A 20,826-nucleotide genomic window follows, 5' to 3' on the forward strand; every position below is an offset into this window, starting at 1 on the left:
AAAATTTGAATTTGATGAGAAGGAATTTCCACACGACAAAACTTTCCTCTTCGAAGTCAGTTGATCGTACTTGCATTATAAGCAACATCGATTACCGATCCAATTTCATTCAAGTTTCACTTTCTCTTTCTACCCTTGTTTATTATTGGGAATAGCAAAGGAGAGAGGACAGAACTGTGAATGATATTATTTACTTTATTATTTCTCTCATTTTGTTGTTGAGGATGGATGATAATGGGAGAAAGAAGATAGCTTCAGAAAAACTAGTATTTATTTTCAAAGCATTGAAAGAAAACGCGCACGATAAATATGAAAAGGTAAAAAAGGTGGGGTCCACTCCTCTGTCTCTCACTCTCTCTCTCTCTCTCTCTCTCTCTCTCTCTCTCTCTCTCTCTCTCTCTCTCTCTCTCTCTCTCTCTCTCTCTCTCTCTCTCTCTCTCTCTCTCTCTCTCTCTCTCTCTCTCTCTCTCTCTCTCTCTCTCTCTCTTTCAGTCTCTCTCTCTCTTTCTCTTCTCCTCTCCCTCATTTTCTCTTTGGGAGTGACTATTCTCATTCTGAACGAGAATTAATAGAGGTAGTGGCAACATCTCGCTATGCTATTCTCACCCCCCCCCCCTTCCATCCAAGCTACTCTCACTCTCACCCACGCCCACAGATTAGTCTGTGCTCTCACTCAATCATCTCTCACGTGACTAGTTTTAGTGATACTGGACGTAAGGAGAGTGGAACATACTCAATGAACACCTTGCATTCAGCGAACAGACACCCCCCCCCCCTTTTTTTTTTCATCGACTTTAGTAAAAAACCTCTTATGGAACCAACTAATCTCAAAACCAACCTCAGATTCACTTAACCAGTAGTATTCTGTCCCTGCGGAAAGTTGCCATTTAAAACCCCAAGAGTTGCAAAAAGTTGCCATAAAAAAGGGCAAAAGTTGCCATAAAAATTGCCAAAAGTTGCCAAATTTTGCGGAACATTATCTGACAAGGGGGGGGAGAGAAAAAATTGCGATTCGCAAACGCACAAACAAAGGCCAACGTTTCAATTTAACCAAATCTGTTTATTACCTCAGCAGCAGTAATAATGATAATGATAATAATACAGTACTCGCGTTATACTGGCACGGTCAGTCATCACCAAAATAAAAAGAATCTACATGTTATAAAACAAAAGTGTGACCAAACCTAATCAAAAAGCTAACAGATGTAAAAGAACAAAGCCTGAAATTAAAAAGAATACATTTATAATAGTTTCTTTTGTTAGTTTTAGATCCAATTGACCGCATTAGATCATATACCAGATCGCTGAAACAAAAAGCACAAATCAAACCACAAAACATCATAATCATCATAACTGACAGATGATTTACAGAAAAAAAATATATTATCCATCAAAAAACTTAAACTAAATACATACATAATTATAATATCATAACAAAATAAAATCATCAACATAAAATAAAAGGACACTGTACTAATTGAAACTCATGAACATCACTATGAGGAGTGAAGTCCAGCCAAGATCAATAAAATCAGTTTGGGCCAACCGTGTGGTGTAACCTAGCTACATGTAAGCAAGAGTATGCCACTTATAATAGAGTGCCATATGCAATGAAGTTGCTATAGTATAAAAATACTAACGCGAAGCCCAGTCTCCAAGAGTTGTGCGGTCAAAAAAAGCTCAGTATCCAGTTAGTTAAGGGAAAAGTCCACAAAAATAAAATATTCAGAAAAATCGCGGAAAGTTGCGGGTAACAGCAAATTAAAACGACATAGAGAAAGACAGGGATAACGAGAGAGGTGGTGGGGGAGAGAGTGAGAGATATGAATTATTGAGTGGACAAAAGAAAGAAGGAAAAACAAACAATATAAAATGATGTAGAGAAATAGAGTTTGGGAGAGAGAGAGAGGAAATATAAACAAGTTAAAATACCTAATGTAGGAAGAAATTGGGACAGCTAAGTCAACACAAAATAATATGCCCATATCAGGAAAAGTCCAACTCTTAGTCTTAGAAATTGGGCGAGTCTATTTTGCTTAGCTGTGAAAGGGTGGTATAGGATATTATTAGACAATAGACTGAATTCCTATTTTCTGTAAATTACTTTTAATGTTATTTAGCAATATGAATAGTGGGAGACAAACATATATATTATTGTGTATTCAAAATTTTAAAAATGTTTTTACTTAATTACAACATCCAGGCAATATCTTTGGTATTCTATCACCCCCTTGCATTAATGGGCTCATCATGCCAAACAAATGTCTTGTGATGGCGTAGCTTGTCGGTCACGAGAGAGAGAGAGAGATTAACTCCTGTATACAGATTTCCAACATGATGATTCCCATATCTCAAGCAATCCAGTCTAAATTCTAAATGCATGACATGGATGTTCACCCTCCTTACGTCCAGTACCACTAAAAGCAGTCATTGTGAGAATATTGAGAAGTGTGTGTGTGTGGGGGGGGGGGGGGGGATCCAAGCTGACTCTACCTGTTGGTACAGGGGTGAGAATAGCGAAAAGGGGTGGCAGCAAGGCTACCCTACCTGTTGGAAAATACAGGGGTGAGAATAGCGAGAAGGTGCCACTACCGCTATTCTCACCCAGGATGTGAGGTTGAATGTTTTTCTATTCTCACCCAGGATGAGAGCTTGACTGTTTTTCTGTTCTCACCCAGGATGAGAATAGAGGCAGCCTTTTCTTTTCACCCCCCCCCTCTCTCTCTCTTTTTCTCTCTTTCTCTCTCTCTCTCTCTCTCTCTCTCTCTCTCTCTCTCTCTCTCTCTATCTGTCTGTCTATCTATTTATTAAAAGTGGAAGAACTTATATATACTATACAGGCGCCAGTCAGGGAAGACCCATGATCATACATCAAATGTCATATGATAGGTTATAGATAGTTATATAATACTAATAAACCGATATGTATTAATAGTATTACGAAGTGCTTATTCGCAGTAATATTGCGAATAGTTATTTTCACAACTATGTCCTGAATTCAGTTTTATTAAAAAGTTAAGATGTTAAATCACGTGCGATCACTGGGATTTTGATTTACAAATTTCTAATTTTTTAATTATCCAAATCTGAATTGCACCCTATTTTATCCACGACCAAAAGATATTATAAATTGGCTTGGATTTAAACATAAACAACAGCAAAAGATAGGGTAATTCCTCCTGCAGAAGATAAGACATAAATTATTAAAATCCATTCATAAACAAAAAATCTATTAAACTTTTTCTGAGATCCGTCACTCTCAAAAGTTTAAAAAATCGGGTCACAGCCACAAGGCCATTTATCAGCTCAATGCTGGAGTGCCAAATAGATGTTTACCAAAGCACCTAGTATTAAACAATTATAATATCAAATTACATAAATATATATCGGAAGAAAATTGCCAGAAGACAATAGAGAATAAAAACTTTTGTTGGAGTGCTCAACAATTTCATGTGGGTGAACTGATCCCCAAATGCACACAATGTGATGATTAACTGCTGCTCAAATCTGTCATCTGCATTTTTTGCCAAGTTGAGGCCTAAAAATTGCCAAAATTTGCCGATAAATTGTCCAAAAAGACCAAAATTTGCCAAGAAATTTGCCAAAAAGACCAAATTTTGCCCAAAAAAAATGGCCAAGCAGAACTAAGCCTCCCGGTAAAAATTAACGCGCTATATGGAAAAATTAATATAAAAAACATTTTATTACACTTAAAGGAGGCTGCATTTATTATTTTCCGCACTGTAACGCACCCAAACTTTCAGACAATCACACTCACACACACAAAATACACACAGACACATACTGTGGAATAGAACACTTACATTGGCGAACATTCAACTCAGTCACACATAGGGCCTACTCTCTCTCTCATTCACAGTATCAGTTTTATCAAACTTTCACACCTACAGATTATCTCAAACACTTTCTCTCAGACTCATCAAAGGCCTAGTTTTCCTTTTTAACTCAAAAAAAGAGGATCACTGAACGTGTTGTAGTAAAGGAAATCTCGTCCTTTGATATTGTCTTCTGTGAGTCTACGCCTTCTAGAAGACAAAACAAGATTATATAAAAGAAAAACTTCGTTCAGCATCAGCTGACGAGCATGTTGAGAAGGCAGTGAGAGCTGGAACATGATCGGCCACAGACTTCCAGAAAAGTTCGCACCTTTTTTTCGTTATTTTGTTTTCCCCTTTTTTTTTTTTTTTTTTACAAGTATTTGCCAAATTTTGGAAAATTTGCGGATCGCCCTGATATTTGCGGCCGCAAATAATGCATATGACAGTCAAATGAAAAGTCACTTCATCACTAAAAACTAAACATGAAAATAGAGTTTCATCACATTCCTCCATATCCAGCATTGACTCACAGAATGCCCTGCGCTTCACCTTATCATTAGTAAGTGCTTGGACGAAGCTTAGTTTGTCTGGTTTCAATGAATGTGTAATCGTCTCTTAAACAGACGTCAGGCAGTGGTTTGAGGGATGGCAAGCTGAAGATTTGCTCGATGTGTAGACTTACTTCGGCTTCTTGTAAACACATCATGAATCCTCTCCACTCACTCCTCTGAAACACATGGTCTTCCATGACTCTTTTCTTTACACAGGCATCCATTCTCTCTATAAACAGTATAAGCCACCATGAAATACTCTCACTATGTGGCAGATCAATGCCAAATTCTGTTCTGAAGGCACCTTGCACCATGTCAATGGCATTTGTTTTCGGGAACTCAGGCACACAAAACATCTTCTTCTGTGGAGCCACCATTTTCACCATTTTTACACAGGAAGTTATACTAACAACAGTGGTGAAATTGACACCCATTCAAACTTAGATAACTACTTTATCAAATAACCATTAATTCAGTCTATTTCAATGCTATAGACTTATCTGTGTAATTTTTATGGCGTATACTTTCAGAATTACCCTGTATATTATAAAGCATACTTTGTGTGTTTAAAGTACCATGCATGTCTTATTATTATTATTTCAAGTCGTTCATGAAATGTTTTCTTTTTTATTATAAGCAAGTGGCATGTTATGAGTAACCAACTCTTATCCATTAAATAATTTGCTAGTATTCTCTGGCTGATAGTAAATTTGTTATGTTTTATTTTTGATAACAGATTCTAGGTCACAATGGGATTCCCTTTGCTGCCATTCCAGTCCTTTCTTTTGAATTTGTAAATAGAGATGCCTTGATATCAAATTTGTCTCAGCCAGATAGATTTAGTGCAATCATATTGACAAGTGCCCGTGCTGTTGAAGCTGTTGTTTATGCACTCCAAGGTAAATTTATGGATGTTTTTTTTTCTTCGTTTAATTTTTCTAGGGAGAGGACATTGTAGGTTCTTTGTATGTTTGTTTTTTTTTTGTATTGTCACATTTTTTTTATTGTATCATGGCTTTTTATTTTAATGGTTTAAATTCTTCACTTGCATCTTAAAATAAAGGTGGTGCTTGTAACCTCACCACCCTATCATAATAAAAACGAATATATACAAATGTTGAGCTTCAATTACTGAAACAGACCACAATAACTGTCTTTTTAAAGTCAAATAAAATGAGTTGTCATAAATCTCAAAATTGGCCCTCTAAAGGGCCACCAGATTGACTTCCCTTGTTGTTATCTTCCATTTTCAATTTATCTCCCTTTCATATCTTAGAAGGACTGATATATCCATCACCTATTGTAAGTAGGTAAAGACATGATGCAGGCTGCACTGTGCATTTTTTTTTTGGGGGGGGGGGGGTGAGATCTCCCTATAAAAAGTTTTCGTAGGTTGGCAACTCTGTCTTAATGATATGATTATTGTTTGTACCATGTCATGAGCTACACAAAAAATATTTTTTTATCAGGCAGGTTTTTATAAGCGTTGTTATTACTTTTATATTCCAGATTTAAGTCATGATACTAAATATTCAGTGGCTACACTTCAATGTTTTGTAGTTGGTCCAGCAACTTATGATGCAGGTATTTATCCAATTGATGTATTTGTTGACTTAACCTATTCTGTTTGATCCCCACAACATTTTATGTGCATTTCTCTTAATACATCAAAGTTCAAATTGTCACCATTATCTCAATACAAAAGCTCTGCTCTGCTTTCGTCATGAATACCACTGCTAACTGTTTAAATACTTTACTTTTCTGCATTTCATTTTTATGAAACCATTGACAGTTGACAGTTAACATATCAATGAAAGTTTTTGGTTGAATTAATTTTTGTAATCCAGTTATCACTAGTAATGAGGATGATCAATGGAAATTTTTTAATTTAAAAAAACTATTAGGGTGGAGATTGTATTATTTTTTTGTGTGCAAATGACGGGTGCTGATAGCCGTTGACATTTATGTATGTAAACAAAAGTTTTTGTGGCATGAGTTGGTAAGTGTCTCATAATATTGAAGAAAAAACTGAGTTGTTGAAAATGCTTATATAGCAAGCTCAGTTGATTTTTTATTTTGCATTATATATATTTTCAAACTTCCTGATGCATTCGGGAACCACTTTCCGTAGAAGACTTAGGCACTCCATGTACTGGGTCACTTTTCTCTCTTTATTTATTGTTTTCAACTCCCACATATAAAGTAAGCACTTTTGCCATCAAATATAGTCAATTGCATTTCTGAATTATTGATAAAAAGAAAATCTGCTTTCTTCAGCACTTGTCGCTGGATTCAAACCTGAAGGGAAAGACACTGGGAATGCCAAAACTTTGGCAGAATTCATTTTACGAACAGGTTAGATAATGCACTATTCAAAATTTTTGATTGAGAAGTTGGAAATTAAATATATTTGTATCATTATTACTTCTACTACTACTATACTCCTACCACTGCTACTACTACTGCTACTGCTACCATTACTACTACTACTACTACTACTACTACTACTTCTACTACTACTAATCTCAACATTATGAAGAATTCCCCTGTTATGAAACAATCTGATGTTTACAATACTTGATTACCTTGTTCATGCACTTTTTCATAAGATCTATTGCTATGACTGCAATTTCAGTAGTTTTAAAGTATTTCTACTTTTTTCAAATCATGTTTGAATTTTGGGTCATTCTCTATTTTAGGGGCATGTAATCTTAGCTATTGTTATTATTATTATTATTATTATTATTATTATTATTATTATTATTATTATTATTATTATATTATTATTATTATTATTATTATTATTATTATTATTATTATTATTATTATTATTATTATTATTATTTTTGTTGTTGTTTTTGCTGTTATCTGAGTTATTGTTATTACAACAATGATTATTTTTCTTGTTATCAATAATCTTCGTACTGCAAATATTTGAAGGATACATTTTAAAAAATTGATTTTGTAATTTATAGTAGTGCTCATCATTGGCAAACTGGTGAGCTATCTTTAATTAGAGGTTCACTTTAGAAGATCCATTTATTTGCATGGTGAGTGTGTGTGGTTGAGTCAATTGCCTTTAATTGGAAAATCATGCGTTTAAATCTTAGTTGTGTTTCTAAAATGAATAAGGGAGTTTTGAAGATATGTAACATGCAATTACTTTCAGGCAACTTAATACATGATAAAACGTGGTATTTGTTCAAAACTTTAAAGCTACTTTCTTTCAAACCCATACAGTGCTTTACATATATTTACCTCAGGTTCCCACACAACATCCAACTATTACATTCACTGTCCGATGTTGTTCAAGTCTTTTTTACGCTTGCTATTTTTAAAAAACTTATTTGTAGGCTACCATAGACACAATTTCTTATGGAGAGAAAGATAAAGTGAGTAAATGTGACTCATATATAAGTATAAGGTAACAAAACAAAACAAATGATGTTTCGGCCTTTGGCTGTTCTCAAGTAAACACGAAATATATATATATATCTATTAGATTGACATAATAGTTGACACCTTATAGGTAAAAATGTGTGTGTGTGCGTGCAAGGGAAGAAAGAGAGAGATTGACGAAGAGAGACAGATAGAGAGAGAGTGAGCGGAAGTAATGAGATCAAAACTATATAAATCAAAAATAAGACAGGGGGACGGGAGGGGGGTGTTATTGAAGAATACTAGATGGCGATAGTGTTATTATTGACCCCCACCTACCCTATTAAGATATATAGAAAATATGGGTTGAATATAAAATTGTTTAATTATGTTCACTTTAATTTTTTTTTAATAATTAAATTTATTTTTTTTAAATCAAAGATTCAAAAGAGTGCGTTCGCAGCTGTAAATTCTTGTAAGTTGCATTCAGATTTTTTATCAAATAAATTAAAGACATGATTTTTTTTTACGTTCTTTTCGCACTTATGTGATATTCATTTCATAAACTGCATTGACCCCTTTTCCAATGAATTTCACTGATTTTTTGTATAAATAAAAAAAAAAACGAAAATAAAGTTGCACAACAACTGATACAAACATTAGAGAAAATGTCACCCAATTTTTAAATTTTTGCATTAGTTGCCTTTCGAGAGAGGGGTTAAGCTTGTATGATTTTCAGTCATAAATTGGTCATATTATTGAATGCCTCAAGTCTAGACTGAAGATGTCACTTTAATTTTCAATGCCATTTACTTCATGTATTTCATTTGATATTTGTGGAAGTTAATAGTTTGTGAAAATGTAACTTTTATTTTTCTAAAAATGTACTTTGATTACATTCAAGATGGGATGTGCGGGTGGTTGGATGGGAACATCACCCTTGAATCATATACCTATGATGTTCGCATGGGTGTACGATCCGATAGTGATGTCGTTTCTTCTTCTATTTACTAGCCTATCCTGCTTCTTTGGTTTGTGATTGTATTTTTGACAGGGGATATTTTTTTATCTGTAAATCTTCTGCCTGTTTGTTCTTGGTTATTTATAATTTAGCTTATGATATCTTTAGGTTATGATTTTGATTTATATTTGTACTATTTTTGTTAGATTGCTTGTTTTTTTGTTTCAGCGGTCTCTCATATAACCTCAATTGTGTTGGAAGAGACCTAAAGCAACAAACAAACAAACAAACAAAAAGATGGGATGCTGAATTAGTAGAGTAATGCAAGTGATTGCTGCCATAGTAGGATCGCATTACGTTTTATAATCCTGTGTGCCATTGTTATTTTAAATTTATGATTTGCAGGTTTTCCCTTAAAATTGCCCAATTTTTTGTTGTTGTTACAATGTTTGCTTAAGAGTATTTAAAAATTAATAGAAGAATAAAAAGTATCTTCTACATTTTAATTGAACTTGTTACATTGAACACATTAGGTGGGAATTGGCACTATAAATGTTGTTATTATTATTATTATTATTATTATTATTATTATTATTATTATTATTATTATTATTATTATTATTATTATTATTATTATATTATTATTGTTATTATCATTATTATTATTATTATTATTATTATTATTATTATTATTATTACTTCAGATAATATATGACGTATATTTACAGATAAAACTAAATGGTCATACCTTAATGCTGTACTTTGGTCACTAATAGAAACTTGTTTTTATTTCGTTTGTACAGGTTTGAAAATCACAGAAATTGTTGCCTACGAGACCTCTCCTTATGGACATATAGGAGAACATTTGAAAAAAGCAATAGATGATAAAGTAGGTCATTTTTTTGTGAATCAAAATTGTCAATGATATTCTGATTTATTTTCTTTATGCAAGCATGACTGACTATTTTTCTTTTTTTTTCTTTTTCTTTTTTTGTATGTGAAAGTCACGGTGGACATACAAAATTAAGCTAATTGTGTCTGTTGATAAAATAGAGGCTAGATAGGTGCTTAAGTAAGTCATTTTTGTGTTAAACAAAATTGTCAATAATAATTTTATGACTTTTTTTTTTTTAATGCAAACATGACTGAATAGTGGGGGGGGGGTTAACAATAGCCTTTTGTTTTTTTGGATATTTAAAACTCGCGGTTGAATACATAAATAAGCTAATTTGTGTCTCTTGATAAATAGTCATCGCATTCAAACCAAAATCTGCATAATCTCACAATTATTTTAAAAGTTCTGAAACTTGAACTAAAAGACTTTGTTGTGTAAATGCTTCAAACTGACAAATCAAGCAATCCTGATTTTTTATAAAACTATTATTATTATTATTATTATTATTATTATTATTATTATTATTATTATTATTATTATTATTATTATTATTATTATTATTATTATTATGCCCAGCCTCCCAGTGCAGTCAGTAATGATATGACAGTCAGAATTCGATTTAGTTCTGAGCATGCAGTGGAACTTCCAACTTGAGTGACAGCTAGAATCAGTACATAGACTTTCTGTGCAATATTGATGTATTGTTTGGGAAGGGAATAATCCATTGTTGTCCAATTTATGCCATAGAAACTATTATAAACTCGTTAGATAAGGGAATTAAAATGTTGGAAGGCTTCGTGGGGATTTAATTCAGCTATATAAAATAGTTCATACTCTGTAGGATGTGCATCCGACAGTCTTTTTAGATTCTCTCCTGTCAATTTCACAAGAGGTGATAAATGTAAAATGTATATTTCAAGTTGTAAAACTAAATTTAGACAAAATTCTTTAGTTTAACTAATAGTTATAATTTGGAATAGCATTAAATTTGAAACACAAAAATGCTAGTTCTATTTACCAATTTAAGAAGTTGATCGACAAAGAGTTGAATTCATTAAGATACAAATATAATTAACATTTACCATTATCAAAAACAAATCTAATTCATTATAATTGTTTCAATATCATGTCATGTATAAGGCATTGATAGAATATGTTATCCTAGATTGCCTTTTAGAATCTAAGATAAAAATTATTTCAAGGCAATAAAACTCTATTGTATCATGTTGAATATAATTCAGGGTTACTTTAACCTCGAATTATTAGAAATATGGGCCCAATTTAATTGACATTGATAACAGTGGAAGAAAAACATATTGTTTTGATTGCCTACCTGCTCAGACACCCAGATCCACACTTTATCATAATCTGGCTTTTAGTAAAAGTTTTACTGATCTAACACATTAATTTCCAATGCTTAAAAAAAAAAAGAAGAAGAAAATGTAAAAATTGTGCAAATCTTTTCTGTAAGAATTCTCCTTATTTTTTCTTTTTTTCTTTAGGGTTTTCCTGAATACACGGTGTTTTTTAGTCCCTCGGGATTCAAGTCTGTCCATGCTATAGAAACAGAATATTCATTTCCTCTAGAAGAGACAAAGGTAATATTTTTTTCAACAAGTTTGATCAATTCTATTTACCTTTACCATGAGTTTGTCTTTCCAACAAAATCACAAAAACATGTTGTTAAGTTTCTTTCTCAAGTTTTATTTTTGTAAACATGAAGGCTAGAAAAATAAAAATATCATGAAATGCATTTTTAAAAAATCAAATGAAAAGGCCCTCCTCCCCCAAACCACTACTACCTACTGTAGCTCCACCTGTGTTGTCCATCAGAGCCAAATGGCCCCTAGAGCTGTAGAATCCTGGGGATGAAGGGAAAGAATTGATTCAGGTTTCTGATTCTTTTCAAGATTGATTGAGTGCGGCTATATGGTCTGGTGGTATGACACTCGGTTTCGGATCGGAAGGTCCTGGGATCAAGCCTCGCACTCGGCGCATAGTTGAGTCCTTGGAAAAGGCTCTTTACTCACATTCTCTCACCGTACTCAGGTGTAAAATGAGTACCTGGCCGATAACAGCATTGTCTTTGTCCGAAAAATTGTAATATCGCCTAACAGGCGTCATGTGCCATCCTACATGTAAAATGTTGCCGTTGACCAGGGACCCCTTGTAAAGCGCTTTGAGCACATTTAATGGATATTGTGCTATATAAAACTCAATTTATTTATTTATTTATTTATTTATTGCTTGTTGTTAGAAATATGAGTTCTTGCTGCTAATAATTATAAATGCCATTTATATAGCGCTTTACCCCGTTGTCACAGGCTCTAAGCGCTTTACAGTGATATAAAACAAAACATATTACAGTGAGACAAGTGTGAAGGAAACGTGATACGAATTCAATTTAACAACAACGAAATATGAAAATAATATTGCAACATTATGACGTAAAAAGATAAAACTTTAAGCGAGATTTGAACGTTGTCAACGAATCCGAGCATCTCACGTGTGATGGGAGAGAATTCCAAAAATGGGGGGCCGAAAATTGAAAAGACTGTTCACATATTTTACGGAATGGCTTAGGTTTGACAAGGATTGATTGGTCATTGTTGACCTCAAGTTTCTATTGGGGACTTATATGTTTAGAAGGTCTTTAATATAGGAGGGACTGTTCGTGCTCAGGGATTTGTAGACAACAGTACAAATCTTATAGGCAACTCTTTTTTCCACAGGAAGCCAATGTAACTCACGGAGAAGAAGAGTTGCTGTGTCGATAGAGCAAGAGAACAGACAAACTCTTTCTCATTTTATGTTATATTTTCAGATAATTGCTTTGGGACCGTCAACTGCATCAGTTGTGACCAAAGAAGGATTCAATCTTCATGGTACCACTGAGAGACCTGATCCAGAAAGTCTTCTGTATTTGTTGCAGGAGGTATGTATGTATAAGTGTAGTATTAAAACTGTGTTAAACAAATAATTGTCATACATTTAAAATCAAATGATAAAGATGATTATTACATATTGAAAATTCAGATTTAGTTTCATAGTTTCACACCGTTTCTAAACAAAAATGCTCAAATGTGATTTTTAGTTTACTATTTCGTTCAAAGTTGGTTAAAAATTTTTAAAGAATCTTTACTCTTTGATTTTTAAAAAAATGAAAGAAAATTAATTTCATCTAAAATCCGTTGTACTATTTTTAAGTTTGTTAATGAATGATAATATTATTATTATTGTTATTATTATTATTATTATTATTATTATTATTATTATTATTATTATTATTATTATTATTATTATTATTATTACTACTACTACTACTACTACAGTGCAACACACGTTTGTGCAAACATGCATTCAAAAAATTCATGTGTTCAACGAACAAGAACAGAATTCCCAACTTATGTCCTTCATTGTCTGAGTCTGAGTAAATTTTCACAGCATCCACAAATGGTTTCACAGTTTCGATTACCTAAACTGAGACTCGTCTTTCCCCCACCACATACAATGCCCATGAATAGACAGAAAATGGGTGAGAGAAAGAGAGAGAGAGAGAGAGAGAGAGAGAGAGAGAGAGAGAGAGAGAGAGAGAGAGAGAGAGAGAGAAAGTTGTGTCTTGTTGTTGTCTTGTAGCCTTTGTGAACTTATAGCCTGACACTGACCACAACATCAAGTCAAAAAACAAGATGACTATCACGAAAAGAAAGTTAATTACTGTGAGTTATATTGAAGAGCTCAACCAATGGAATCATTTAATTTCCTTGAGCACAACTGACAACAATTTACTTTTCATTTTCGTTTTGTGTTTGTAGTGTGACATACATTTTTGCACAGTCTCAGGCATAGCTATCTTAAGTGCTTGCCTGTCACCTGAATCAGTCAGACCCACAGTTTGTGAGTATTTATAACAATATGTTGGCATGGCACACTAATGAAGAAATGACAATGCATTGCATATTTTTCAATTGTGTTAAATTTTCGTCTGTGTTAAATAGTGAGTGATGTTCAGGATCTGATTGTTTCCTGTGACAAGCTGCTCGCACTATAGATAGAATGAAATAAACGTCACTCAGTTCTTTGTTATTGATTTTAACCAGCCATTTTTATTAGTGGTTTTCACTAAATTGTATTAATCAGACTATAAATGTTTAACGTTATACATACAGTACAATATCTGGATAACAACACCCCTGAATAACGACAACCCCTGGATAGTGACATTGACCCCTGGTCCAGAGTTTTGTTTTTTTTCTATCTGTTATTAGTGATAAAACCCCAAAATAGCGGCATACCTTTGAGTGTAAAACCCCTGTTTAGCTATATCATTATAACAATGATCGGCAGTTGATACCCGGCCATTGTCATCTTGTACTCTTAACCAATAAAAATGCTTTTTTTTCTCCCATTGAGGTCACTTTGTTACTAACCAATCAGAGCACATGTTGACATTGCACTGTTATGTATTCACGGGTCTCACCAAGCCCCCCCCCCCCCCTTTTCCACCATCTTAAAAACCCCGGAATAACGATATCCCTGGATGCATAGCATCAATAATTTTACAACATATGATTTGTAAACATTTGAGTGTATTTCTCTTAGTGGGGACTTGTGATGGTGTCTGCGTGAAACATTCAGGTCATCTCAAACTAAGTACTTTGGTAGTGTGCTCTTGGGATCTCATCTGTTTCATATTTGAACCACTCCTCTCTGTCTTCCTTTTTCTTGGGTGCTTTAATTGTAATTCTAGAACTTTTTACTATCCAATTTTCTTCCTTTTTACTAGTACTGATATGACCTTAATGTGTTCAAGCGCCGTAAAACCCTTAAAAGCATAAAACATAAACAATAATTTTATGAAGGCTACGGTTGTGTAGACAAGTGCCTTCACCAATCTTCCCACTTTCCCCACATTCTCTCATGTTATCCCACCTGCCATGTTATATGGCATGGTGCTGAGTGTTTGTTTGTCTAAGCAAGTGAATCAGCGGTGAATGATAATCATTGTTTTGCCAACAATGTATGGATGACGTCATGAATCTACAAGACCAGGATGCACAAACATTGAGATTTTATTTTGTACAGTAGGCTACAAAACAGTTTGTGTCTCTTGTCTTACAGACGTGTTCAGGTATTCGTAGGAACACTGATTCCACAAACTTTCCCGGCTGTCCCTTATAGTTTGACGAATGCATGTTACACTGTATTATTATTATTATTATTATTATTATTATTATTATTATTATTATTATTATTATTATTATTATTATTATTATTATTATTATTATTATTATTATTATTACTACTATTATTGTTATCATTATTATTATTACTACTATTATTGTTATCATTATTATTATTATTATTATCATTATTATTATTATTATTATTATTATTATTATTATTATTATTATTATTATTATTATTATTATTATTATTATTATTATTATTATTATTATTTATTGTTATTATTATTATTATTATTATATCACATGAAGCCAATTTCCAAGGTTGTAAGAATAAAATACAATTAAATTTATTTATATTATCTATGAATTTATTACAAATGCCTTTAAAACAGTTCAGCTAACATAATATGTCCATGGATCATGAGAGTGACTTTAAAGACCTTGTTTTCCCAATGGATAGGGCCTTGAATTTTATTTTGCTTTACCCCTGGGAACCCTGAGAACAGAACAATAAAAGTAGATAGTAAACAGATAATGCCAATGGTGGCATGTTTTTATCACATTTTTTTTTTCTTGATTTTTCTACAGAGCATGTCAAAAGAATCTTGAGGTCTACTTTTAAGCAAACCGTGGCTTGAAGGAGGTCATGTAAATCATTTCAGAAAATCATGTGATAATGTTGATATTTCTTTACATCTCGGAATGGAATTATGAAGATAATTTATCCAGTACGTTCTTTCAATAAATACTGGGTGGGGTTCCTGACCTCCCATAGTTGCCAGGGAGGTACTTACTGTGTCTTCTATCCCCCTATATCTGTTTTCCAGTTGCTTTCTGTCTTTGTCTTGAAATGAGATTACTTAGTTTCGACCTGACCCTGACCGGAGTCCTTGGCTGGGAGGGAAACAGTCGAATGTGTAGTTATAGTTTTGAGAGTTGATATTTTTTTCCTTGTAAACCATCTCTCTGTTATGTATTATTATATTTGTTATTTTGAATGTATAATGTAAACATTTGAGTGTATTCCTCTCAGTGGGATATTGTGCCGGTGTCTGGGTGAGACATTTAGGTGATCTCAAACTAAGTACATTGATAGTGTGCTCTTGGAATCTACATCTGTTCTCTATTTGAACCGATTCCCCTTTGTCTTACCTTGCTTGGGTGTACTTAAATTGTAATTCTAGAACTTTTTACTATCCCATATTCTTCCTTTTTACTGGCGCTGATATGACCTAAATGTCTTGCAAGCGCCATAAAACCCTTAAAAACATTAAATATGTCAACAAATAAGTTTTTTTTTATTTGTTGGTAAACTATTGTTTTTATTTAAAAGACTGTATGTACTCTTTGGAGAGCCAAAAGTCTTCTCACTTTTACCTATACTCTGTTTTTTAAATACAGCTTTTAAAAAAGCAATTAAAATGATGTTTTATTATCTTATCGATGCTGAGCCCAAATTGTTAGGTGCTCATCTTTTTAATTATTAGGACAGTGTCACAGTTGGTTTTTGACAGCTATTTTTAGGCTCTTCAGAAACTCTTCTTATACGAAGATGAGTCAAAAAGTAATGGGACAAATCTCTTACTGAGTTCATTTCTTTTTCACATGACGTCATATTTGGCTCAATTGAACTTACACATATACTCTTTAAACCAAAACTTAAAAATTTTAATTCTGTCAAATTTTGACCAAGTTATGACAGTTTAAAATGGCTACTCCCATGGATGTCCATCAGCGACAGAAAGCTGTAATTGAATTTATTGTTTTCGAAGAAGCAACGTAGAGTAACATTTTTAAATGCATTGGTAAAAGTCTATAAAACTCAGGCATTTTGTAAGTGTTTTAGGTGGGTGGAACCTGAGTCGAAGAGTCAATCATTTGACTGGTGACACCCCTCTTCCCCAAAGACCAAAAACTTCAAAGCTGAGAAATCAGCTGGGAAAATTATGCCAATAGTGTTTTGGGACATTAGAGGTGTAATACTCATTGATTTCCTACCACAGAGAGCCACTGTCAACTCTGAACAATACAAATAGACCTTGAATCAGCTGAAAGCTAGAATTTTGTCGAGATAGAATGGCTTTGGAGATGGAACGAGTACTGTTTCTTCATGAAAACGCCCTTCCACATACAAGTGCCAGGAAAAGAGAGGTAATCTCATCATTTTGATGGACAAAGCTTCTCACCTTCCTTATTAATACACCAGACTTGACACTTTCGGGCTTTCATCTTTTTGGTCCACTGAAGGAGGAAATGAGCGGACATCGCCTTTGAAGATGATGAAGAAGCCAAGACTAGTGAAAAATTGGCTCAAAGTTCACTCAACTCAGTTTTACGAGGATGCGATAAATGACCTTACAAAAATATTTATCACTTTTATTGATTTGACTATCCTTTCAATGACTGATAAATTGTTTGGTGCTTTTATGTTTTTAAGTCATTAAGAGTATTTTATCTGTTGGTAACTTGATTCCACAGTAATGTTTAAAGGTTTTATTGATCTTTTTTTTTTTCCAAAGGTTGTGATAAATTAATTTTTTTTCTTCAATTGATTTTTCAAAATTGCATAATTCTTATCATTTTGTGAATTCGGGACATTGCAACATAAAAATCAAAGGAATAAAAATCACTATATTTTAAAGAATAACTCATCAGATTATTATTTCCATTAAGACAGAATCTGTATCTAGTTCTGGGTGGGGTCTTTGACCTCCCATTTTGGGCAGGAGGTCACACTGTGCCTTCTATCCCCCTGTATTTGTTTTCCAACACGCTTTCTTTGTCTTAGAATGGGATTGCTTAGTTTTGTCCTGGATCTTGGCTGAGAGGGGGAAAAAAACAGTCAAATCTATCGTGTTATTTTTGGGAGATGATATTTTTTTCCTTGTAAATCATCTCTCTGTTATGTACTGTAATATTTATTTATTTATGTTTTGAATTTCATGTTTTGTCAACATTTGAGAGTGTTCCTCTCAGTGGCCCGTGTGTTTATGTCTGGATGGGACTTTTAGGTGATCTCAGACTAAGAACACTGATAGTGTGCTTTTGGAATCTACATCTGTTCCCTATTTGAACCAGTTCCCCTTTGTCTTACTTTTTCTCGTATTTTTTCATTTGACTATCCCATTTTTTTTTAATTTTTACTGGCACTGAAATGACTTAAATGTGTCACAAGCGCCGTAAAAACCTTAAAAACAGAAACAAAACTATCTAGTTATTTCAACTTTTTAATTTCATATTTTTCAAAAAAATATATTTGGCTTTTGTTTTATTTGATTGAATGTTTTTCTGGGTGGGGTTCCTGACCTCCCATATTGGGCAGAGGGGTACATACTCTGACTTTTATCCCCTTATATCTGTTTTCCAACATGCTTTCTGTCTTTGTCTTGGAATGAGATTACTAGGTTTTGTCCTGACCCTGGCCGGAGTCCTAGCTGGGAGGGAAACAGTCAAATACATAGTTATTGTTTTGGAAGATGATACTTTTTCCTTGAAAATCATCTCTCTGTTATGTATTATTATATGTTATTTTGAATGTATAATGTAAGCATTTGAATGTAATCCTCTTTGTTGGATTTTGTGCTTGTGTCCGGATGAGACTTATAGGTGATCTCAAACTAAGTACATTGGTGGTATGCTCTTGGAATCTGCATCTGATCCCTATTTGTTCCCAGTTCCCCTATGTCTTACTTTTTCTTGGGTGCTTTAATTGTAATTCTAGAACTTTTTGCTATCCCATTTTCTTCCTTTTTACTGGCGCTGATATAACCTAAATGTGTTGCAAGTGCCGTAAAACCCTTAAAAACATAAAAACAAAACAGTTGAATGTTTTTATGAGAAAACAAATCATTTTGATAAGAATTAGATTATTTTTAAAATACAACTCTTCCTCTCGACATGTTAATAGTTAATTCAAACTGGAATTCCCCTGTTCATCATCTGTTGTCAAGGAAACCTGGAATTTATTTAATTCATCAACCAGGCATACAATAAGGTTAATATTTGTTTTGTTTTGTTTTTCCTCCTTAAACCATCTATCAATTGATTCCGGAATGTATTGTTATTATGATTATTATTTATCATTATTATTATTATTATTAATTATCTTTACAATTATAATTGTTATTATTATTATCATCAACTATGAACAACATGGGCGATTCCTGTTGACATCAGACATCTTGTTTGATGGATTATCAATATGCCACCATGGAATGCCAAGGTGATGGTATCTCATGATGCCGTGAAGGGTATAATTTTTTTTTTTAATTATCATCATCATCGTTGTCATCACCATCCCCATCATCATCGTCATCATTATTAATGTTCACCTGAGCCGATGGAGTTATTTATCTTGACCAAGGAGAAAATAAATTGTATGTGGAAAGCAGGGCTCTAAGTTGGGTTTCTTGTACTTAAGCTGCAGTGAGTACTGTATGCTAATATATACAAATATCAGCACCTTGAATATGTTAATAACATCTACATATTTTCATTTAGTACCAATATTGAATTGCATTCACAAATATTTAGTCAGTTACTCAATTCATTCTCAGCAGCTGTCAATTTTAATGAATTAAGAGGCTAATAGTAATAGCCTTATTCAAACCTGACTCAAAGGGAAAGGGAATGCAAATGCCTTCCCCTGGGTGGGGTTCCTGACCTCCCATAGTGGGCAGGAGGTACATACTGTGTCTTCTATCCCCTTATGTCTGTTTTCCAACATGCTTTCTGTCTTTGTCTTGGAATGAGATTACTTGATTTTGTCCTGGCCCTGGCTGGGAGGGAAACGGTCAAATGCATAGTTATTGTTTTGGGAGATGATATTATTTTCCTTGTGAATCATTTCTCCGTTATGTATTATTATATTTGTTATTTTTGTATTATGTATAATGTAAGCATTTGAGTGTATTCCTCTTTGTTTGATTTTGTGTTTGTGTCCGGTTGAGACTTATAGTTATAGGTGATCTCAAACTAAGTACATTGGTGGTATGCTCTTGGAATCTACATCTGATCCCTATTTGCTCCCAGTTCCCCTTTGTCTTACTTTCTATTGGGTGCTTTAATTGTAATTCTAGAACTTTTTACTATCCCATTTTCTTCCTTTTTACTGGCGCTGATATAACCTAAATGTGTTGCAAGCGCCGTAAAACCCTTAAAAAAAAAAAAAAAATTGCCTTCCCCAATCAAAGACACAATTCCCAGGTCAGAGTAAATTTTTTATATCCCCCATTTGGTCATTGACCCCACTCACGGTCGCTCGACTTGAGTCACCGACTCAGCCATTATCCCGAAATAAATGCGCAATAGAAATCTGTATGTTTATTATTCCTCATGGGTATGCTAATTGTTTTTGAGACACTGTGGCTTTTTGCATTGTACATTTATAGGGTTGCAAGGTTGGTTTCACCTTATCCTTGCCATGCTGGTTCAATTATAGCTTGCTTTCTTCTTAGCCAGTTTTCAATTGCTTATTTTGTTTGATTACGATATAATATATTTATTATTATCATTATTATTATTATTATTATTATTATTATTATTATTATCATTATTATTATTATTATTATTATTCATGATTTAGTATCCCAAGCATATTGTTAGGTGAAAGCTGGCAGTCTTTTGTTTTGTTTTTTTTTTTTTTCTGTTTTCGTTTTTTTTTTAAATGGTGATTCAGTAATAATAATCACACGAATATGTCCATTGAAGATGGCATTTGTTGTAAATCATCTCCCCTTTGAACTCTATTTTTATTTATAAATTATGTAAATTCAAATCACTCGAGCTAAGTATCCGTCGTCACGAATTCCCCTCCTCCCTCTCTCTCTCTCTTTCTTTCTCTCTCTCTCTCTCTCTCTCTCTCTCTCTCTCTCTCTCTCTCTCTCTCTCCTCTCTCTTTCTCTCTCTCTCTCTCTCTCTCTCTCTCTCTCTCTCTCTCTCTCTCTCTCTCTCTCTCTCTCTCTCTCTCTCTCTCTCTCTCTCTCTCTCTCTCTCTAATTGGGGTTCCTGACCT

The 20,826-nt window shown here is 33.5% G+C and overlaps 1 protein-coding gene across 1 annotated transcript; it reads left to right on the top strand.

Moving 5' to 3' along the window:
* Window positions 1–137: 137 nt before the first annotated feature.
* Window positions 138–17,454, top strand: LOC144966397 (uroporphyrinogen-III synthase-like). The gene is made up of 8 exons (XM_078902797.1): window positions 138–317; window positions 5,127–5,289; window positions 5,900–5,974; window positions 6,668–6,745; window positions 9,458–9,618; window positions 11,127–11,222; window positions 12,449–12,559; window positions 15,402–17,454. Exons 1-8 carry the CDS (start codon window positions 225–227, stop codon window positions 15,420–15,422), a joined length of 798 nt encoding a protein of 265 aa, XP_078758923.1. The 5' UTR covers window positions 138–224; the 3' UTR covers window positions 15,423–17,454.
* The last annotated feature ends 3,372 nt before the right edge of the window (window positions 17,455–20,826 follow it).

The sequence above is a fragment of the Berghia stephanieae genome, chromosome 2 (assembly GCF_034508935.2).
Source record: "Berghia stephanieae isolate SIO BIC M18660-M18661 chromosome 2, UCSD_Bste_1.3, whole genome shotgun sequence".
In the NCBI taxonomy this organism is placed as follows: Eukaryota; Metazoa; Mollusca; class Gastropoda; order Nudibranchia; family Aeolidiidae; genus Berghia; species Berghia stephanieae.